Source organism: Ovis aries, chromosome 10 (assembly GCF_016772045.2).
Source record: "Ovis aries strain OAR_USU_Benz2616 breed Rambouillet chromosome 10, ARS-UI_Ramb_v3.0, whole genome shotgun sequence".
Lineage (NCBI taxonomy): Eukaryota > Metazoa > Chordata > Mammalia > Artiodactyla > Bovidae > Ovis > Ovis aries.
The window spans coordinates 70,834,135-70,858,716 of record NC_056063.1 but is presented as its reverse complement, the minus strand read 5'-3'; the positions used below and the strand labels follow the sequence as shown (position 1 = coordinate 70,858,716).

At 38.7% G+C, this 24,582-nt stretch overlaps 1 protein-coding gene across 1 annotated transcript in view; it reads right to left on the bottom strand.

Annotated features, from left to right (window-relative positions):
* Positions 1-24,582, bottom strand: part of LOC101109370 (ATP-binding cassette sub-family C member 4-like) — a 151,072-nt gene that overhangs the window by 17,511 nt on the left and 108,979 nt on the right. Inside the window, exons 25-26 of the mRNA XM_042255125.2 lie at positions 10,869-11,027; positions 8,485-8,574 (exon numbers count right to left, since the gene is read on the bottom strand). Of these exons, the coding sequence (XP_042111059.2) occupies positions 8,485-8,574; positions 10,869-11,027 (249 nt within the window). The remainder of the gene's footprint in view (positions 1-8,484; positions 8,575-10,868; positions 11,028-24,582) is intronic.

Sequence of the window (24,582 nt, the reverse complement as noted above, 5' to 3'; positions counted from 1 at the left end):
ACAACTGACTGGTTCCAAATAGGAAAAGGAGTACGTCAAGGCTGTATATTGTCACCCTGCTTATTTAACTTATATGTAGAGTACATCATGAAAATATGCTGGGCTAGAAGAAGCACAAGCTGGAATAAAGATTGCTGGGAGGAATATCAATAACCTCAGATATGCAGATGACACCACCCTTATGGCAGAAAGTGAAGAACTAAAGAGCCTCTTGCTGATGTGAAACAGGAGAGTGAAAAAGTTGGCTTGAAGCTCAACATTCAGAAAATGAAGATCATGGCATCCAGTCCCATCACTTCATGGCAAATAGGTGGGGAAACAGTGGAAACAGTGACTGAATTTATTTTGGGAGGCTCCAAAATCACTGCAGGTGGTGATTGCACCTGTGAAATTAAAAGACGCTTACTCCTTGGAAGGAAAGTTATGACCAACCTAGACAGCATGTTAAAAAGCAGAGACTTTGTCAACAAAGGTCTGTCTAGTCAAGGCTATGGTTTTTCCAGTAGTCATGTATGGATGTGAGAGTTGGACTATAAAGTAAGCTGTATGCTGAAGAATTGATGCTTTTAAACTGTGGTGTTGGAGAAGACTCTTGAGAGTCCCTTGGACTGCAAGGAGATCCAACCAGTCCATCCTAAAGGAGATCAGTCCTGGGTGTTCATTGGAAGGACTGATGTTGAAGCTGAAACCCCAATACTTGGCCACCTGATGTGAAGAGCTGACTCATTTGAAAAGACCCTGATGCTGGGAAAGATTGAGGGCAGGAGAAGGGAATGAAAGAGGATGAGATGGTTGGATGGCATCACTGACTCAATGGACATGTGTCTGGGTGGACTCCGGGAGTTGGTGATGGATAGGGAGTCCTGACATGCTGCGGTTCATGGGGTGGCAAAGAGCCGGATACAACTGAGTGACTGAACTGAAAATACACAAATTCAAACAATTGCAAACTGCACCTTATACATTAGTAATCCTGGAACCTGCTCTGGTGATGGTTCTTTCCCAGGTTTACTTCTATAAATACTGGACCAATCAAATGCATTTTCCTCGGTGTCATAAATGTCTTATAGCGAATGAAAACTCATGAAAAATAAAACACAACATCTTATTTCCCCCAGAATATGGATATAGGTGATGTTTATATTAATCTATCTTCATAAAGTTATACTCCAAAGATTAGAAAAAACAAACTTTTAACTGCCAAAGATAATCTGAAACTACATTTGGTGGTAGGGATAAGTTCAATAAATATTTATTTTGGAAACGTATTATAGAGCAAGAACCAAACTCAGGCTTTACTTGAAGTTGAATAACAAAGAAGAAATACACTCCAAATTAAGAGACCAACAGATTGATGAGTGATGGTTGATAAATTATCTGACACTTTACAATGTCAGATAACAACACACCAAGGATGAGTGAGCAGTGTTTTTAATTTTTCTTTTTTCAGGTATCCTAAATGCTGGAGCACATCTATGAATGTGAACCTGAATTGTGTTCCAGATGGGAGTCTGATCCCATGAAAAAGGAATCCTGAGTTAGAATTAAATATGGTATTTGTAGATAGTGTTAGCATGAAAAGTACATAAAATCTAAAGAGTAAGATTTAGATTGTGGTGCAAGTGGTTGGACTTGCTTAAGACTGACATCCTGACTCACACTTGCCTCTGACTTGGATGACATCTCATCACTAATTTGATTTTATACTTTCCTTTGAGTTTGTCCATATTGGAGTCACAAGGAAAAAGGGTTGTGAGGGGAAATGTTTTTCAGAAAATGTTAATTTCTGAGATTCTGTCTTTATTTATAAATCAGGGATGGTTATGAGAATATATGAATATGAAGGCTCTCTGTAGTATAATGATAAAATCAAATTATAATTAAGTATTAAAATGGGAAAAAAGGACAATAGAAGCAGAGACAATAATAACTAGGAGCTACAATTAGAGAATCTGAAAACATACTAGATAATAGTATAATATTACTTTTAAATGTATTGATTGACATGACTGTGTTAGGACATATAAGGGAACGTGCTTGTTCTTACAAGGTTTACATTTTTGTATTTAAAGGTGAAATCCAACTTTTAATAAACATTTCTACAACTTAGAAACAATTCAGCAAAATGTAGATTATATTGATGGAGAAAACATGGGAAGACACTAACAGCTGATGAATCAGGTGAAGGTGTATATGTGTTATCATACTATTCCTTCCATGTTCCTATGATTTGAAAATTTTAAAACAATAAATTGGAGGCTTGGGAGTCCCTGGTGGTCCAGTGGTTAACAATCCACCTGCCAATGCACAGGACATGGGTTTCATCCCTGATCCAGGAAGATCCCACGTGGCAAGGAGCAAGTAAACCCATGTGCCACACTACTGAGCCCATACCCTAGAGCCCACGGGCTGCAACTCCTGAGCCTGCAGGCCACAGTACTGAAGTCTGTGTGCTCCAGAGTCCAGGTGCCACAACAGGAGGAGCCATGTCAGTGAGAAGCTGTATACTGCCACGAAGATTAGCCCCTGCTTGCCACAACTAGAGAAAGCCTACAAGCAGCAATGAAGAACCAGCACAGCCAAAGGGAAAAAAAAAAATGGAGACTTGAAGCCAGACAGCCTGGGCATAAGTCCTGCCTGGCTCTGCCAACTGGGCAAGTTTCTAAACTTACTCTACCTTAGCTTCCTAAGCTCTAAGACTATATTATAATTATAAAGATGGGTACCTCCTAACATTGATAGAGTATAAAATGAATCAGTACATGTAGAATTTTTGACAGATCAATAGATATTGCCCAATAATAATGCTGTCAGCTGGCCTTTCTTCATGTTCTGCTCCATTGTCCTCCTTTGCATGTATCAACACTGAGACCTCGTTACATATGCATTGACTTGTTTTCCATCTTCTCCAAGAGACTTTAAGCTCCAAGGGTAAGGATTTTGTCTTTTTATGACTGTGACAGCCCTACAATCTGCAACACTGCCTGTCTAACAAGCTCTCAGGAGATATTTGTTGCCTGTATGAAGGCATGAGTGAATCTCATCGTGTAACACATCTGTTCCAATAAACTAGAAAATAAATCCACATATATAAATAATTTATACATAATACTATCTTCTTATTAAGTTTAAATATAAAAGGAATATATTATAACAATTAACTGGGTCCAAGATATCACAACCTCACACTTTAAACAGTGGAAAGCACTGAAAAAGTTATGATTTAAGGAAAACAGAGTAAATAATACTATTCAAAACTATACATCTCAGTAGAGAATCCTTCAGACTGTTTTTGAGTTTGGGAAAATAACAGAATATAGCAAAATTGAAAAATAATACACTGAAATTGAAGGCGCCCTGTTTCTATCACTATAAACATTTTAATGTAACCTACTACGTGTACTGAATCTACCAACCAGGCACCAACACCCCTCTCAGGAGATCAACACAGATGTCAGAAGGTTTCTATATTTTGTGGAACCTTCTTACTTTTCAAAAAGAAAGGCTGGTGTGGACTGAAGGAGAAACTGAAATGCAATCAACAGATGGGGAAGAACTTTCACTAGAGCAGGACTGGCAGTAAAGGAAGTAAAGGAGAGCCCGTTCACATAACACAGGCCTGGAAGTGGACATGTGACCTGTCTCCACCGCAGGGACGAACCACGTGGTTCCTGATGCAGAGGCTGCTGATGCCCAGGTTTCTGTATCTCGGTTTCCTGTGTGATGAGACACATTTCTGTCCAAACAGAGACACTATCAACATCGAACATTTGACTGCATGATTTCTTCCCCAGTTTTGACAGGACAGACCATATGCTTAACTTCATATCCCAGAATCCTAGCTGCTTTGTTTTCATTTTTTTAACAGAAGCAACACATTAGTGATTCATCTTGAGAGTTTTATCTACTGTGCTCTTTTAACCTTTGAGTGATAAGGTGCTTCCTCTTCAAGTACATTCATGTTTTATTTGTGGCATTATCTTGCTTCTTAGCGCCCCAATCAGCACTAATTAACTGATGAATTTTTGTCAGTTTGTAGTAAGGTGGCTAGTTTTCAGTATACGAAAAATGTATTTTCAGCATATTTTGAAAAATAACCAAGATGAGATGGGCAGAATCCATTGTACTGCCTCCCTTCTGAATGTCCATCTCTCTCAAGGAAGAAGGAGAAAACAGAACTAGAGGACTTTAAAAGAGGAAAACATAGTGTTTCCCTCCTACTCACTCTCAGGCCACCTCTGTGAGTTTGGGTTCATGTGTCCAGTTTGGCACCATTTACACACTAATAACTATGGTTTTGAGTTCATATAAAAATTGACCTCACTGATTTAGTGATACCTCTTAGAGTGACAGGCTTTCCAGGTGGTACAGTGGTTATGAATCCTCCTACCAAATGGAGGAGATACAAGAGATGAGGGTTCAATCCCTGGTTTGGGAAGATCCCCTGGAGGAGGAAACAACAACCCACTGCAATATTTCTTGCCGGGAAAACTCCGTGGACAAACGAGTCTGGCAGGCTATAGTTCCACAGAGGGTCACAAAATGTCAGACATGATCAAGCATGCACACACACACACACTTAGAGTGATAAATCACCCCATTATCCTATTTCTTCAGGAATTTTTCTTTATCACAGGTGTATGTTTTCAAAGAAAGATTTGGTAGGTTTTCTTTAAAACAGTCAAATAAGCAGTTCCTAGAGAAAAACAATGATGGGATGATTTCTGTAAGTGATATTAGCAAAGTTAACATGGTAAATTCCAGAAGCAATATACGGAAACCACAAACTTCACTTTTGAAATATACTCATGTCTATTTCTTTTTATAGAAAGCTCCAAATATAGTTAAAATAAAGACAGATCTTAGTATTATCTACCCTTTCCAACACTTCATCATTTTTAGAATTTAGATAAAATTTGCCTCTCTGTCCACGGAATGTGTTCAAAAATTCTAGAGTAATTTTTCTACCTGAGAATCTGTGAAAAAATATATCAGCTGGGAAACAAATAGAAAAATAATTTACCAGTTCTTCCAGTATTTTTCTTAAGATGTCATAATTTCACCATTAAATCTGTCCTGTGAATTCAAGATCAGTTAGTTCAATTCAGTTCAGTCATTCAGTCATGTCCTACTCTTTGCGACCCCATGGATTACACAATGCCAGGCTTCCCTGTCCATCACCAACTCCTGGAGCTTACTCAAATTCATGTCCGTCAAGTCAGTGATGCCATCCAACCATCTCATCCTCTGTCACCCCCCTTCTCTTCCTGCCTTCAATCTTTTCCAGCATCAGAGTCTTTTCCAATGAGTCAGTTCTTTGCATCAGGTGGCCAAAGTATTGGAGTTACAGCTCCAGCATCAGTCCTACCAATGAATATTCAGGACTGATTTCCTTTAGGATGGACTGGTTGGATTTCCTTGCAGTTCAAGGGACTTGCAAGAGTCTTCTCCAACACCACAGTTCAAAAGCATCAATTCTTCGGTGCTCGGCTTTCCTTATAGTCCAACTCACACATGACTACTAGAAAAATCATAGCTTTGACAAGATGGAATTTTGTTGGCAAAGTAATGTAACATTTAAAGTAATATGCTGTCAAGGTTGGTCACAGCTTTTCTTCCAAGGAGCTAGCGTCTTTTAATTTCATGGCTGCGGTCGCCAAGTGAAGTGATTTTGGAGACCCTCAAAATAAAGTTTTTCAGTGTTTCTATTGTTTTCCCCATCTATTTGCCGTGAAGTGATGGGACCAGATACCATGATCTTCGTTTTTTGAATGTTGAATTTTAAGCCAACTTTTTCACTCTCCTGTTTCACTTTCAACTGCAGCTTCTTCAGCATTCTTCAGCAAGATCATTGGATCATCCTATCTTTTATTATATTTGATAGTTAACTGCTCTCCCCTCTTCTCTTCTAGAATTTCACTATAGACTCAAAGACTTAAATGAAATCAGAGGTGCACTTCTTTTGGGGCAGGAAAAGGTAAAGCAATTGGCCTGATTTAGGAAAACAAAATCCTCATGTTGCTAGAAAGCCAGGTGGGTGTGTAAAGACTCAGTGCTGACATCCTTCAGAAACCAGAATTTCTGGCTGGAAATGTATGACCCCCCTGCTTACAGTCAAGGTTCATCTACATATTACAGATTTCAGAGCTTGCCTGTAAGGGTAACACTAAATGAAAAATACATCAATTCAAAACAACACGAACAATTATCCAGATTTGTAACGAAAAAAAATTTAAGGAACTATGCCACACTTTTCTGAAATGAAGAGAGCAATTAAAAATTTAGTATTTATGTCAAAGAGTGTTTTCCCTTTGTTTTCTCTAAGAGTTTTATTGGATCTGGTCTTACATTTAGGTCTTTAATCCATTTGAGTTTATTTTTGTATATGGTATTAACTGCTGCTGCTGCTAAGTCACTTCAGTCGTGTCCGACTCTGTGTGACCCCATAGACAGCAGCTCACCAGCCTCCTCTGCCCACAGGATTCTCTCGGCAAGAATACTGGAGTGGGTTGCCATTTCCTTCTCCAATGCATACATGCATGCTAAGTCACTTCAGTCGTGTCTGACTCTGTGTGACGCTATGGACAGCAGCCCACCAGGCTCCTATGTCCACGGGATTCTCTAGGCAAGAATACTGGAGTGGGTTGCCGTTTCCTTCTCCAATATGGTATTATGGAGTGTTCTAATTTCATTCTTTTACATGTAGCCATCCAATTTTTCCAGCACCACTTATTGAAGAGATGTCTTTTCTCCATTCTATATTCTTCCCTCTTTGTCATAGATTAGGTGATTAGGTGACCATAGGTATGTGAGTTTATCTCTGGGCTTTCTGTACTGTTCCCTTGATCTATATTTCTGTTTTGTTTTGTGTGTGTGCGTGTGTGTGTGTGTGTGTGTGTGTGTGTGGCAGTACCATACCATCTTGACAACTGCAGCTCTGCATTGAATTTGTCAAAAAAAGTTCATTTTGGTATTTCTATAATATCGTATGTAATGAACTTTTTGGCCAACTTAATAATGTAATCTGAAATCAGGGAACCTAATCCCCAGCTTCATATTTTCTTTCTTAAGATTGCTTTGACTATTCAGGATCTTTCGTGTTTCCATACATATTGTAAAATTTTTGCCTTAATTCTATGAAAAAAATGCCATTGGTAATTTGACAGGGATTGTATTGAATCTGTAGATTCTTTGGATAGTATAGTCATTTTCACAATATTGATTCTTCCAATCCAAGAATATATCTTTCAACCTGTTTGTATCAATTTTGGTTTCCTTTGTCAGTAAATTACAGTTTTCTGAGTACTTATCTTTTGCCTCCTTAAGTAGGTTTATTCTTACATATTTTATTCTTTTTGTTGCAATGGTAGTGGGATTATTTCCTAATTTCTCTTTCTGATCTTTCATTGTTAGTGTATAGGAATGCGTGTGCTTACTTTTCAGAAGCAAAAGACTGAGCTAGGTCCTATGAAAAATTCAAAGACTATCTGTGGTTTAGAAGTCTAGAGTTTCTGCCCTCAGTAGAATCAACTTGTAAAATGAGGGCAAATATACAAAATAATTTGCAATAAATATTTAAACAAACAGCAAGATAATAGTCAAAAATGTTTCATGCAAGGGTAAGGAAATTCAAAGAAGTGGGGCAAGGGGAAACATGACACAAATGACAGAAAATTCTCAAGAAATGAACCTCTCCATACAAAAGCTCAGCACATTCTCCAGGGTTCTGTTACCTGCAGTCATGCTTCAGCATTAAAATGACATAATCACCAATAAATAATCATTCTCACATTCCAGGGCTTCCCTGGTGGCTCAGACAATAATCTGCCTGCAGTGTGAGAGACTCAGGTTTGATCTCTGGGTTGGGGAGATCCCCTGGAGGATGGAATGGCAACCCACTCCAGTATTCTTGCCTGGAGAAGTTCATGTACAGAGGAGCCTGGCAAGCTACAGTCTGTGGGATCGCAGAGTCAGACATGACTGCATGAATCTCTTTTTTCTGTCTTCTTCTCACATTCCAGCTATAAAATATACTTTTATAGACCCTTTAGTATGAAAATTCCTCATTTTATTGGCCTGATCTCATTCACATCTTTCAGTTAATAATGAAAAACTACTATTTTCTCCACTTAGTAGATGTTCCCTAAGACCAGAGGAATAAAACGAACACTGGAGGGTAATTACATCACTAGATCACTAGTAGAATTTGACCCCACAACTTTAATGTCTAATTTAGTGCTCTGCAAAGGACAAGATAATGTGTCTAGTCATTCAAGGTTTTAAGGAAAAAAGCTAAGATGGAAACATGGCATTATATTGTTGGTTTTCATCATCATCAATTAATAAACATTATAAGTGTACACATGTCATCAATGTTCTTCTAGGAGGTAAACAAAGTCAGTTAAACTGTTAAGCTCCTCTTAATTGCCTGCAGTACTCTAAATGTACACGCATGGATACTGATATTTAATATTAATAAATTACCTCTTCTAAGGCATTCCACAGTTCCTCATCTGTATGTTCATTAAAAGGATCCAGATTGTTCCTCACTCTTCCAGTGAATAAAACAGGTTCCTAAATATCCCAAAATACTGAATGTTATTACCTTAACCTCTTTACATTATATCCCAATGCTTACAGAACAGAATTAAAATATAAAACATCAAAATTTAATGTAATTATTAATAATAAAATTGCAAATATATATTTAGAAAACATTATCTATAAAATAACTTTCCAGCGTGCTACAAAATATCCTCCAGACTATTGAACATTAAGAGAAGAAAAAAATGTTGAAGAAGTTTTTTATCTTAAGAGAAAACCTGAAGAAGAGAAAGGAGGACTTGATTCTTTAAAAAACAAAACAAAAAAAAGGCTTCCTGGGACCATGGGCTTAAGTACACACACGCAAACTGAGGATATAATCACTGGAAAAACTTTACATCAAAATCTACTTAAATTAATTATCAATCTTAGTGTGACTGGGAAATATCAATAGCATAATTAGTTGAGGTTTGTGCCTCAAAGCAAAACCATTAAATATTTATACACTGGCACTGAAGAATGAAGTAGGCTCTTTTCTCCACTGATCAGTCTTATAGGATATGGAATCTCTCCATTTGTGTGAAAGGAACATCCTCACACGTGCAAAGAGAAGTCAGCTCCTGTGGTCTGCAGCATCTCTGTCCAAGGAGAGATCTCCTTGGATTCTACATCAACCTGATCCCCACATTCTCTCACCTGTGCATCAGGATGACCTGCCTCACAGAGCCTCCTTACTACTAACTGCAAAGTCAGGATGACCTGAAACCCATTATGACTGGGTCATAATAAAATTGTTCAAATAACTTTTCCTGTTCAACTTTTGGAGGAGCCACATGAAAAGATGCTCAACATCACTCATTATTAGAGAAATGCAAATCGAGACCACAATGAGGTACCATTTCACACCAGTCAGAATGGCTGTGATCCAAAAGTCTACAAGCAACAAATGCTGGAGATGGTGTGGAGGAAAGGGAACCCTCTTACACTGTTGGTGGGAGTGCAAACTAGTATAGCCACTTTGGAGAACAGTGTGGAGATTCCTTAAAAATTGCAAATAGAACTGCCTTGTGACCCAGCAATCCCACTGTTGGGCATACACACCGAGGAAACCAGAATTGAAGAGACACATGTACCCCAATGTTCATCACAGCACTGCTTATAATAGCCAGGACATGGAAACAACCTAGATGTCCATCAGCAGATGCATGGATAAGAAAGCTGTGGTACATATACACAATGGAGTATTACTCAGCCATTAAAAAGAATACATTTGAATCAGTTCTAATGAGATGGATGAAACTGGAGCCGATTATGCAGAGTGAAGTAAGCCAGAAAGAAAAACACCAATACAGTATACTAACACATATATATGGAATTTAGAAAGATGGTAATGATAACTCTGTATGCGAGACAGCAAAAGAGATACAGATGTATAGAACAGACTTTTGGACTCTGAGGGAGAGGGAGAGGGTGGGATGATTTGGGAGAATGGCATTAAAACATGTATACTATCATGTAAGAAACGAATCACCAGTCTATGTTCGATACAAGATACAGGATGCTTGGGGCTGGTGCACGGGGATGATCCAGAGAGATGATATGGGGAGGGAGGTGGGAGGGGAATTCAGGATTGGGAACTCATGTACACCCATGGCGGATTCATGTCAATGTATGGCAAAACCAATACAGTATTGTAAAGTAAAATAAAATTTAAATTAAAAAAAAAACAGAGAGAGAAAACTGAGGTACATAGAGACAGACTTCTCGGTTACCTGCTCTACCTCACTATTCTATACTGCCTCCCTGGTGAAAATCATTTATTAATGGATGAACTGTCAAAATCTCCCCAGAATCTATATACCCTGTAATTCTCAAAGCTCATCAGTTTCACAGAAAGTCTTCCAAGGAGATTATCATCTTTGAAAAGATGTCCTCATTTCCCACAGCAAAACTCTATCTGTGAAACACTTAAAAGTCATGTTTCCCTATAGGAACCTCTCCAGTGCTAGACAAACCATTTGTCCTTTTATTCTCAGAATTATGTGGCTATCAGTGGATAAAATTGTGGCAACTGAGGAAGACTGAGTCCAGAAACCTATCTCAGTAAGTTATTAAATCACATGCACACAGAACTAATGAATGAACAAAGAAAACATGGTATCCAATGAAAATGTCTGTTGAAAATACCTGATGCTAAAAATATGCTCTATTGGGAAAATAAGGATCAACCCTTTCATGTAACTTGAAAATAAAAATCAAATTAAAAGCAATTAAACTTATATACCTTATTAAAAGAACGTGTGAGAACGCTCTGATATGCATACCTGAGGTGCAACTGACATTTTCTTCCTTAAATCATGAAGTCCAATGTTGGTTGTCCAGATCCCATCAATCCAAATGTCAGGTTCTTCAGGTTCTGACAATCTAAAAAGAGCAGCGATGAGGGAACTTTTTCCAGCTCCTGTTCTTCCCACAATGCCACGCTGTAAAGAGACCCAGAGCAATTAAACCCTGCTTGTTGAAGACGAATTTTCAAAGTATTATATATAAAGTGTAGTCTATAGTTTCTCAAGCATGGTCTTGATGACATTTGGGTCCAGATAATTCATTGTTGGGGGATCTGGGGACTCTCTTGCATATTGTAAGATGTTTGACAGTAGCAATGAACTCTACCCACTAGATAACAGATGCAACCCCCAAATTGTGGCACCAAAAATGGCAGATATTTACAAGCGTCCCTCCTTGAGACCACCATCAACCCAAGCATATGTAATACAAATGTGAGTGATTTTTATGCCTTCTTACAGTTTTATTTATGTAGTTTTATTCAGATTTCCCTGAAAGTGAAAGTGAAGTCACTCAGTCGTGTCCAACTCTTTCTGACCCCATGGACTGTAAACCTACTAGGCTCCTCCATGGGATTTTCTGGGCAAGAGAACTGGAGTGGGTTGACATTCCTTCTCCAGTGGATCTTCCTGACCCTGGAATTGAGCCCAGGCCTCCTGCATTGTAGGCAGACGCTTTACTGTCTGAGCCACCAGGGAAGTCAGATTTCCCAAAGGAATGCTTAATATGCTAAAAATTGTTTGTTTTCTGTGATTATCACATAGTATCCATTATGCGGTAGGTTAAAAGGGGGAGACATGCATTGTGTGTGGTGTATGTGTTTACATGTGTATGTATATGTGTAATTAACATTCATAAATAAAGCAAGAAGATAACTAAAAAAAAAAATCTGCTGGCATTGAAAAAACAGCAGTCTCCTAAGTGGTGCATAAGAAGTCAGTTTTTAAATTAGGTCTATTCCTACTGCCTGGGTAATCTGACCTTGAGAATTACATGGGTAGCTTTACAGAGATGTCAACAAGTCATAAGTGTTATACACAAACAAGTACTCACTTTCTCAGGGATCTTTTAAGAGGACTTATTCTTTGGTACAAAAATGAAATCACTTCCTGATATTAAATATCTTAATTACATTCTATCTTAAAACAAATTAAAATATAAAATAGACAAAATGCACATAATGAGATTAAAAACAACACAAAGAAAATTTATTATTTACAGGAGACCTTTCATCAGAGCAGCACAAAAGGTAGTTTATTTAAAAATTAATATCTACAATTGAGAGAGAGAACCGTAAAGATGGTGGAGGAATAGGACGGGAAGACCACTTTCTCTCTCACAAACTCCTCAAAAGAACATTCCAACGCCGAGCAAACTCCACAAAACAACTTATGTAGGCTGGCAGAGGACATCAGGCAACCAGAAAAGCAGACCATTGTCTTCAAAAACAGGTAGGAAAAAATATAAAAGACGAAAAAGGAGACAAAGGAGGTGGGGAGGGAGCTCCGTCCCAGGAAGGGAAGCCCGTCCTGGGAAGGGAATTTTAAGAAGAGAGGTTTCCAAACACCAGGAAACACTCTCCCTGCCGAGTCTGTGGCCAACCTTGGAAACACAGAGGGCAACATAACAGGAAGGAAAAATAGATAAATAATTAAAACCAAGAGATTACAAGCCCACCAGTAACTCCCCCAGCGGAAAAGCAGCACAGACGCCTGCATCCGCCATTGGGAAGGGGGGGCGGGGCAGGGACGCGCGGGAGGCGCTGGCTGCAGTGCTTTGTAAGAATCGGGCAGGAGCGCCCCACTCGCAACCAGAACGATCTAACTTGGGCTAGCAAACCAGACTGTGGGATAGCGATCACACGAAAAGCTCGAACATAAGACACTGCCAGGACCGAGCACAGAACAAAGGACGGAATGGAAAAAGCCAGCTGCAGACCATCCCCCGCCGGGGACAGGCAGCCAGAGCCGTAAGGACTGGAAAGGGGCAATTGCAGACCCGGAGAGACTTTACTTACCTAACTGCAAGCAGGCTTCTTTGCTAAGACTTTTGGGGGTGCTGGACAGTCACCATCGGCCTCACGGCGGGCGCCAGCGGTCCACCCAGAAAGCTGAGCAGCAGCGGCAGAAAAGGTGACAAGCTGCGGCGATCGCGCTCGCCAAACTACTGAGCTACTCAGACCTGGGAAGGGCACAAAGCGCAGTTCCAGCTGAATCTGTGCCTCTGAGGGCTGCCTGAGCGCCGAACCTGAGCGGCTTGGACCGGGGAAGTGCACGCAGCCTAGGGCCGGCCCCAGTCGGTTCCCGGCTGAGCATCGTAGAGCCGGAGCGGTTTGTGTGCCGCAAGAAGGGACAGGTCAAGTGGGGCTGAGACACTGTATCCACACGACAGTGCTATTTGTTTGCAGCATCCCCCCTCCCCACAGCACGACTGAACTACTGAGCCTAAAAAACCAGCAAACAGAAGAAGTTAAACAGAGGGAACCACCTTGGAAGTGATCCCACACGGCCCAAAACACCAGAGAAGGGCCAGATATATTTTTTACTACTTTTAAAATCATTCCCTTTTTTTGTATTGTTTTGTTTTTGTTTTTTCTTTTTTCTTTTTTTTCTAACTTTTTTAAATTGTTAAGTCTTCTATTTCTCCTCAAATTTTTAATTCTATAACCTACTATTACTATTTTTAAAAAACTTTTTTTTTTTATAAGGCAAACACCATATATAGTCTTTGGATGGTTGTTGGTGGTTTCTTGTTTGTTTTTTGTTGTTGTAGTTTTTTTGTTTTTTGTTTTTTTTTAATAATTCTTGGGTTTTTTTTTCTTTCTTCCTTTTTCCTTCTGCTTCTTTTCTTTACTATAGTATTTTCGAAAATCCAACCTCTACTCTAGATCTTTAATCTTTGCTCTTAGGTTTTTGTTGTCAATTTTGTACATTTAAAAACCCAAACTTCACTACCTAAGTTTACCTGAGAGCGAGATTACTGGCTTGACCACCCTCTCCTCCTTTGGACTCTCCTTTGTCTCCACCAGGTGGCCTCTGTCTCTTTTCTCCCCCACCTCTTCTCTATCCAATTCTGTGAATCTCTGTGTGTTCCAGACGGTGGAGAACACCTAAGGAACTGGTTACTGGCAGGATTTGTCTCTCTCCTACTCATTCCTCTCTCTTATCCTCCTGGTCACCTCTGTCTACTTCCTCCCTCTCCTCTTCCCCGTATAACTCCATAAATACCTCTGAGTGGTCCAGACTATAGAGCGCACATAAGGAAGTGACTACTGGCTAGCTTGCTCTCTCCTCTTTTGATCTCACCGCATCTCATTCCAGTTACCTCAAACTACCCCCTCCATCTTCTCTTCTCCTTGTAACTCAGTGAACCTCTCTGAGTGTCCCTCAATGTGGAGAAACTTTTCATCTTTAATCTAGATGTTGATCATCGGTGCTGTATGGATGGAGAAGTCTAGAGGCTACTGTAAAAATAAAACTGAAAACCAGAAGCAGGAGGCTTAAATCCAAAGCCTGAAAACATTAGAGAACTCTTGAATTCAGGGAACATTAAGCAATAGGAGCTCATCAAATGCCTTCATACCTACACTGAAACCAAGCTCCAACCAAGGGCCAACAAGTTCCAAAACAAGACATACCACTCAAATTCTCCAGCAACACAGGAATACTCCCCTGAGCTGAAAATATACAGGCAGCTGAAAATTATTCCAAAACCTTTGATGTCTCATAACCCATTACTGGTCACTCCACTGCATCCAGAGACAAGAAACCCAGCTCCACCCACCAGAACTCCAACACAAGCCTCCCTAACCAGGAAACCTTGACCAGCCACTGATAGAACCCCACCCAAAGTGAGGAAGCTCCATAATAAAGAGAACTCCACAAATTACCAGAATATAAAAAGGCCACCCCAAACGCAGCAATATAACCAAGATGAAGAGACAGAGGAATACTCAGCAGGTAAAGGAACAGGAGAGTTGCCCATCAAACCAAACAAAAGAGGAAGAAGTAGGGAATCTACCTGAGAAGGAATTCCGAATATTGATAGTGAAAATGATCCAAAATCTTGAAATCAAAATGGAATCACAGATAAATAGCCTAGAGACAAGGATTGAGAAGATGCAAGAAAGGTTTAACAAGGACCTAGAAGAAATAAAAAAGAGTCAAAATATAATGAATAATGCAATAAATGATATCAGAAACACTCTGGAGGCAACAAATAGTAGAATAACGGAGGCAGAAGACAGGATTAGTGAAATAGAAGATAGAATGGTAGAAATAAATGAATCAGAGAGGAAACAAGAAAAACGAATTAAAACAAATGAGGACAATCTCAGAGACCTCCAGGACAACATGAAACGCTCCAACATTCGAATTATAGGAGTCCCAGAAGAAGAAGACAGAAAGAAAGATCATGAGAAAATCCTTGAGGAGATAATAGTTGAAAACTTCCCTAAAATGGGGAAGGAAATAATCACCCAAGTCCAAGAAACACAGAGAGTTCCAAATAGGATAAACCCAAGGCGAAACACCCCAAGACACATATTAATCAAATTAACAAAGATCAAACACAAAGAACAAATATTAAAAGCAGCAAGGGAAAAACAACAAATAACACACAAGGGGATTCCCAGAAGGATAACAGCTGATCTGTCAATAGAAACTCTTCAGGCCAGGAGGGAATGGCAAGACATACTTAAAGTGATGAAAGACAATAACCTACAGCCCAGATTACTGTACCCAGCAAGGATCTCATTCAAATACGAAGGAGAAATCAAAAGCTTTACAGACAAGCAAAAGCTGAGAGAATTCAGCACCACCAAACCAGCTCTCCAACAAATTCTAAAGGATATTCTCTAGACAGGAAACACGAAAAGGGTGCATAAACCCGAACCCAAAACAATAAAGTAAATGGTAACGGGATCATACTTATCAATAATTACCTTAAACGTAAATGGGTTGAACGCCCCAACCAAAAGGCAAAGACTGGCCAAATGGATACAAAAACAAGACCCCTCTATATGCTGCTTGCAAGAGACCCACCTCAAAACAAGGGACACATACAGACTGAAAGTGAAGGGCTGGAAAAAGATATACCACACAAATAGAGACCAAAAGAAAGCAGGAGTGGCAATACTCATATCGATAAAATAGACTTTAAAACAAAGGCTGTGAAAAGAGACAAAGAAGGCCACTACATAATGATCAAAGGATCAATCCAAGAAGAAGATATAACAATTATAAATATATATGCACCCAATATAGGAGCACCACGATATGTAAGACAAATGCTAACAAGTATGAAAGGGGAAATCAACAATAACACAATAATAGTGGGAGACTTTAATACCCCACTCACACCTATGGACAGATCAACTAAACAGAAAATTAACAAAGAAACACAAACTTTAAATGATACATTAGATCAGTTAGACCTAATTGATATCTATAGGACATTTCACCCCAACACAATGAACTTCACCTTTTTCTCAAGTGCTCATGGAACCTTCTCCAGGATAGATCACATCCTGGGCCATAAATCTAAACTTGATAAATTCAAGAAAATCGAAATCATTCCAAGCATCTTTTCTGACCATAATGCATTAAGATTAGATCTCAATTACAGGAGAAAAACTATTAAAAATTCCAACATATGGAGGTTGAACAACACACTTCTGAATAAACAACAAATCACAGAAGAAATCAAAAAAGAAATCAAAATATGCAAAGAAACGAATGAAAATGAAAACACAACAACCCAAAACCTGTGGGACACTATAAAAGCAGTGCTAAGAGGAAAGTTCATAGCAATACAGGCATACCTCAAGAAACAAGAAAAAAGTCAAATAAATAACCTAACTCTACAACTAAAGCAACTAGAAAAGGAAGAATTGGAGAACCCTAGAGTTAGTAGAAGGAAAGAAATCTTAAAAATTAGGGCAGAAATAAATGCAAAAGAAACAAAAGAGACCATAGCAAAAATCAACAAAGCCAAAAGCTGGTTCTTTGAAAGGATAAATAAAATTGACAAACCATTAGCCAGACTCATCAAGAAGCAAAGAGAGAAAAATCAAATCAGTAAAATTAGAAATGAAAATGGAGAGATCACAACAGACAACACAGAAATACAAAGGATCATAAGAGACTACTATCAGTGGTTGTATGCCAATAAAATGGACAACGTGGAAGAAATGGACAAATTCTTAGAAAAGTACAATTTTCCAAAACTGAACCAGGAAGAAATAGAAAATCTTAACAGACCCATCACAAGCACGGAAATTGAAACTGTAATCAGAAATCTTCCAGCAAACAAAAGCCCAGGTCCAGATGGCTTCACAGCTGAATTCTACCAAAAATTTCAAGAAGAGCTAACACCTATCCTCCTCAAACTATTCCAGAAAATTGCAGAGGAAGGTAAACTTCCAAACTCATTCTATGAGGCCACCATCACCCTAATACCAAAACCTGACAAAGATGTCACAAAAAAAGAAAACTACAGGCCAATATCACTGATGAACATAGATGCAAAAATCCTCAACAAAATTCTAGCAATCAGAATCCAACAACACATTAAAAAGATCATACACCATGACTAAGTGGGCTTTATCCCAGGGATGCAAGGATTCTTCAATATCCGCAAATCAATCAATGTAATTCACCACATTAACAAATTGAAAAATAAAAACCATATGATTATCTCAATAGATGCAGAGAAGGCCTTTGACAAAATTCAACATCCATTTATGATAAAAACTCTCCAGAAAGCAGGAATAGAAGGAACATACCTCAACATAATAAAAGCTATCTATGACAAACCCACAGCAAACATTATCCTCAATGGTGAAAAATTGAAAGCATTTCCCCTAAAGTCAGGAACAAGACAAGGGTGTCCACTTTCACCGCTACTATTCAACATAGTTCTGGAAGTTTTGGCCACAGCAATCAGAGCAGAAAAAGAAATAAAAGGAATCCAAATTGGAAAAGAAGTAAAACTCTCACTGTTTGCAGATGACATGATCCTCTACATGGAAAACCCTAAAGACTCCACCAGAAAATTACTAGAGCTCATCAATGAATATAGTAAAGTTGCAGGATATAAAATCAACACACAGAAATCCCTTGCATTCCTATACACTAATAATGAGAAATTAGAAAAAGAAATTAAGGAAACAATTCCATTCACCATTGCAACGAAAAGAATAAAATACTTAGGAATGTATCTACCTAAAGAAACTAAAGACCTATATGTAGAAAACTATGAAACACTGATGAAAGAAATCAAAGAGGACACTAATAGATGGAGAAATATACCATGTTCATGGATTGGAAGAATCAATATAGTCACGATGAGTATACTACCCAAAGCAATTTACAAATTCAATGCAATCCCTATCAAGCTACCAGCAATATTTTTCACAGAACTAGAACAAATAATTTCAAGATTTGTATGGAAATACAAAAAACCTCGAATTGCCAAAGCAATCTTGAGAAATAAGAATGGAACTGGAGGAATCAACTTGCCTGACTTCAGGCTCTACTACAAAGCCACAGTCATCAAAACAGTATGATACTGGCACAAAGACAGACATATAGATCAATGGAACAAAATAGAAAGCCCAGAGATAAATCCACACACATATGGACACCTTATATTTGACAAAGGAGGCAAGAATATACAATGGAGTAAAGACAATCTCTTTAACAAGTGGTGCTGGGAAAACTGGTTAACCACTTGTAAAAGAATGAAACTAGATCACTTTCTAACACCGCACACAAAAATAAACTCAAAATGGATTAAAGATCTAAATGTAAGACCAGAAACTATAAAACTCCTAGAGGAGAACATAGGCAAAACACTCTCAGACATAAACCACAGCAGGATCCTCTATGATCCACCTCCCAGAATTCTGGAAATAAAAGCAAAAATTAACAAATGGGATCTAATTAAAATTAAAAGCTTCTGCACAACAAAGGAAAATATAAGCAAGGTGAAAAGACAGCCTTCCGATTGGGAGAAAATAATAGCAAATGAAGCAACTGACAAACAACTAATCTCAAAAATATACAAGCAATTTATGCAGCTCAATTCCAGAAAAATAAACGACCCAATCAAAAAATGGGCCAAAGAACTAAATAGGCATTTCTCCAAAGAAGACATACTCTAACAAACACATGAAAAGATGCTCAATATCACTCATTATCAGAGAAATGCAAATCAAAACCACAATGAGGTACCACTTCACACCAGCCAGAATGGCTGCAGTCCAAAAATCTGCAAGCAATAAATGCTGGAGAGGGTGTGGAGAAAGGGAACCCTCCTACACTGTTGGTGGGAACGCAAACTAGTACAGCCACTATGGAGAACAGTGTGGAGATTCCTTAAAAAATTGCAAATAGAACTACCTTATGACCCAGCAATCCCACAGCTGGGCATACACACTGAGGAAACCAGAATTGAAAGAGACATGTGTACCCCAATGTTCATCGCAGCACTGTTTATAATAGCCAGGACATGGAAACAACCTAGATGTTCATCAGCAGATGAATGGATAAGGAAGCTGTGGTACATATACACAATGGAATATTACTCAGCCATTAAAAAGAATTCATTTGAATCAGTTCTGATGAGATGGATGAAACTGGAGCCGATTATACAGAGTGAAGTAAGCCAGAAAGAAAAACACCAATACAGTATACTAACACATATATATGGAATTTAGAAAGATGGCAAGGATGACCCTGTATGCAAGACAGGAAAAAAGACACAGATGTGTATAACGGACTTTTGGACTCAGAGGGAGAGGGAGAGGGTGGGATGATTTGGGAGAATGGCATTCTAACATGTATACTATCATGTAAGAATTGAATCACCAGTCTATGTCTGACGCAGGATACAGCATGCTTGGGGCTGGTGCATGGGGATGACCCACAGAGATGTTATGGGAGGGAGGTGGGAGGGGGGTTCATGTTTGGGAACGCATGTAAGAATTAAAGATTTTAAAATTTTTAAAAAAAAGGACTTAAAAAAATAAAGAAATAAAAAATAAAAATTAATATCTACAATTGAATTTTGGAAAAATAAAAAAAATGACGTCAGTCTATTTATTAATACCAAAGCAGAGAGAAATTAAATGACTAACAATAAAGTTAAAGAATCTATACAGTGCAGGTTAAACACTGGTAAGGAATAAAATTTCATTCAAATATGTATGTAGAAACTGGCCTTTTTTATCAATGAGTTTGAAAGTACAAGAAAGTATTAGTCACTCAGTCTTGTCCAGCTCTTTGCAACCCCATGGAATGTAGCCTGCCAGGCTCCTCTGTCCATGGAATTCTCAAGGCAAGTATAGTACAGAGGGTTGCCATTTCCTACTCCAGGAAATCTTCCTGACCCAGGGATGGAACCGTCTGAGCCACCAGGGAAGCCCAACTGCAAATTCCCTGAAGTAAGCTTCCCAAGTGATGATTTCATCTCTATTTAGAATCTGGAATTGATGACAGTGTAAGACATGCTTTTGATCACTTGTAAATCAGTAAAATTTTAAAACACATAGCTTTAAATGGAACAACTAAATCTTTCTGAGCAATATAACCAGAATTCTTGGAAATTTTCCTATTTTCTGATTTGAATCTCTAAAGTTTTACATCTTTGTCTGTCAAATCAATCATGGCATTTCAAAGCAGAATTTACCTTTAAAGAGATTAAACATAAGAAAAAGCGGGTTTAGCTAATTTTATTATATTACAAAGATAATACAATGTCTATAAGATACTTTGTTGTTGTTGTTTAGTCACTCAGTCACATCCAACTCTTTGTGACCCCATGGACTGCAGCACGCCAGGCCTCCCTGTCCTTCATCATCTCCCTGAGCTTGCTCAAACTCATGTCCATTGAGTTGGTGATGCCATCCAACCATCTCATCCTCTGTCATCCTCTTCTCCTCCTGCCTTCAATCTTTCCCATCAGGGTCTTTCCCAGTGAATTGGCTCTTCTCATCAGGTAACCAAAGTACTGGAGCTTCAGCTTCAGCATAAGTTTTCCAATGAATATTCAGGGTTGATTTCCTTTAGGATTTACTGGTTTGATCTCCTTGCTGTTCAAGGGACTCTGAAAAGTATTCTTCAACACCACAGTTCAAAAGCATCAATTCTTCAGCGCTCAGCCTTCCTTACGTTCCAACACTCACATCCATACACGACTACTGCAAAAACCATAGCTTTCATTATATGGACTTTTGTTGGTAAAGTAATATCTCTGCTTTTTAATACACTGTCTAGGTTTGTCATAGATTTTTTCTTCCGAAGAGCAAGTGTCTTTTAATTTCATGGCTGCAATAACCAACCACAGGGATTCTGGAGACCAAGAAAATAAAGTCTGTCACTGTGTCCATTGTTTCCCTATCTATTTGCCACAAAGTGATAGGATTGGATGCCATGATTGTTGTTTATTGAATGTTGAGTTTTAAGCCAGCTTTTTCACTCTCCTCTTTCACTTTCACTCTTTAGTTCTTTTTTGCTTTCTGACATAAGGTTGGTGTTATCTGCATAACTGAGTTTATTGATATTTCTCACAGCAGTCTTGACTCCAGCTTGAGTTTCATCCAGCCCAGCATTTCACATGATGTACTTTGCATATAAGTTGAATAAGCAGAATAACAATATACAGCCTTGACACACTCTTTTCCCAATATTTTTTATTTTTTTTAATTTTATTTTTATTTTACTTTACAATACTGTATTGGTTTTGCCATACACTGACATGAATCTGCCACGGGTGTATACGAGCTCCCAATCCTGGACCCACCTCCCACCTCATATCATCTCTCTGGATCATCCCCGTGCCCATTGCAATGAAAAGAATAAAATACTCAGGAATATATCTACCTAAAGAAACTAAAGACCTATATATCAAAAACTATAAAACACTATGAAAGAAATCAAAGGGGACACTAATAGATGGAGAAATATACCATCTTCTTGGATCAGAAGAATCAATATAGTGAATATGAGTATACTACCCAAAGCAATCTACAGATTCAATGCAATCCCTATTAAGCTACCAGCAATATTTTTCACAGAACTAGAACAAATAATTTCACAATTTGTATGGAAATACAAAAAACCTCGAATAGTCAAAGCAATCTTGAGAAAGAAGAATCGAACTGGAGGAATCAACCTGCCTGACTTCAGGCTCTACTACAAAGCCACAGTCATCAAGACAGTATGGTACTGGCACAAAGACAGAAATATAGATCAACGGAACAAAATAGAAAGCCCAGAGATAAATCCACACACCTATGGACACCTTATCTTCAACAAAGGAGGCAAGAATATACAATGGAGTAAAGACAATCTCTTTAACAAGTGGTGCTGGGAAAACTGGTCAACCACTTGTAAAAGAATGAAACTAGATCACTTTTCCCAATTTTTAACCAGTCTTTTGTTCCATGTCCAGTACTAACTCTTGTTTCTTGACCTGAATACAGGTTTCTCAGGACATTTTGTACCTTATTTTAAACCCTAATCTGTATAATATAGATGGGCCATTCTGGGCCCACAGACAGATTGTAGTGTGTATATATGTGGCTCACGTGTGTATACAGGCAGAACTCGAAGATATTTTGGATTTGGTTTCAGACAACCTCAATCACCTGAAAATCACAAAATAAGTTATACGAATTTTTTGTTTCTCTGTTCAAATAAATTTATGTTTATACTATATTGTAGTCTACTAAGTGTACAAGAGCATTATATATTAAAATGATGTAGAACCTTATTTTTCAATACTTTATTGCTAAAAGAATGCTAACCATCACCTGAGCCTTTAACATTAAAATACACTGATCACAGATCAGAATACTGTGAGAATTACAAAAATGTGACAGAGACATGAAGTTAGCAAATGCTGTAGGAAAAATTGTGCCAATATACTTGCTTGACACAGTGTTGCCATAAATGTACAATTTGTTTTTAAAAATGCATTATCTGTGAGGCACAATAATACAGGTGTGCCTATATTTCTGGGTGTTCTCATACACAAATCATCACATATCAGGACACAAGTGAGAACTGTATCTGTGAGAATGTGTATATGTTCCCATGTTATCAGCTCCACTGAAACTGATACATTGTGCAAACAGGAACATTTGTAGACTTTGGATAAATGGACTGAGATATGTAGGAGCACCGAGGACTGCTCATAACCACAGGTCTGTGAACTCCATACTCCAGTGAGGAGAATAAAAGAAAAACAGAAACAAACAAACAAAAAAAAAATGGGGGGACCTCCCTGGCAGTCCAGTGCTTAAGATTCTGTACTCCCTCTGCTCATTTCAGTTCAGTTCAGTGGCTCAGTCGTGTCCAACTCTTTGCCACCCCATGAATCGCAGCACACCAGGCCTCCCTGTCCATCACCAACTCCTGGAGTTCACTCAGACTCGCGCCCATCAAGTCAGTGATGCCATCCAGCCATCTCATCCTCTGTCATCCCCTTTTCCTCCTGCCCCCAATCCCTCCCAGCATCAGAGTCTTTTCCAATGAATCAACTCTTCGCATGAGGTGGCCAAAGTACTGTAGTTTCAGCTTTAGCATCAATCCTTCCAAAGAAATCCCAGGGCTGATCTCCTTCAGAATGGACTGATTGGATCTCCTTGCAGTCCAAGGGACTCTCAAGAGTCTTCTCCAATACCACAGTTCAAAAGCATCAGTTCTTCAGTGCTCAACTTTCTTCACAGTCCAACTCTCACATCCATACATGACTACTGGAAAAACCATAGCCTTGACTAGATGGACCTTAGTCAGCAAAGTAATGTCTCTGCTTTTGCATATGTTATTTAGGTTGGTCGTAACTTTTCTTCTAAGGAGTAAGCGTCTTTTAATTTCATGGCTACAGTCACCATCTGCAGTGATTTGGGAGCCCCAAAAAATAAAGTTTGACACTGTTTCCACTGTTTCTCCATCTATTTCCCATGGAGTGATGGGACAGGATGCCACGATCTTCGTTTTATGAATGTTGAGCGTTAAGCCAACTTTTTCACTCTCCTCTTTCACTTTCATCAAGAGGCTTTTTAGTTCCTCTTCACTTTCTGCCATAAAGGTGGTGTCATCTGCATATCTGAGATTATTGATATTTCTCCTGGCAATCTTGATTCCAGTTTGTGTTTCTTCTAGTCCAGCGTTTCTCATGATGTACTCTGCATAGAAGTTAAATAAGCAGGGTGACAATATACAGCCTTGACGTACTCCTTTTCCTATTTGGAACCAGTCTGTTGTTCCATGTCCAGTTCTAACTGCTGCTTCCTGACCTGCATACAGATTTCTCAAGAGGCAGGTTAAGTGGTCTGGTATTCCCATCTCTTTCAGAATTTTCCAGTTTATTGTGATCCACATAGTCAAAGGCTTTGGCATAATCAATAAAGCAGAAATAGATGTTTTTCTGGAACTCTCTTGCTTTTTCCATGATCCAGCGGATGTTGGCAATTTGATCTCTGGTTCCTCTGCCTTTTCTAATACCAGCTTGAACATCTGGAAGTTCACGGTTCATGTATTGCTGAAGCCTGGCTTGGAGAATTTTGAGCATTACTTTACTAGTGTGTGAGATGAGTGCAATTGTGTGGTAGTTTGAGCATTCTTTGGCATTGCCTTTCTTTGGGATTGGAATGAAAACTGACCTTTTCCAGTCCTGTGGCCACTG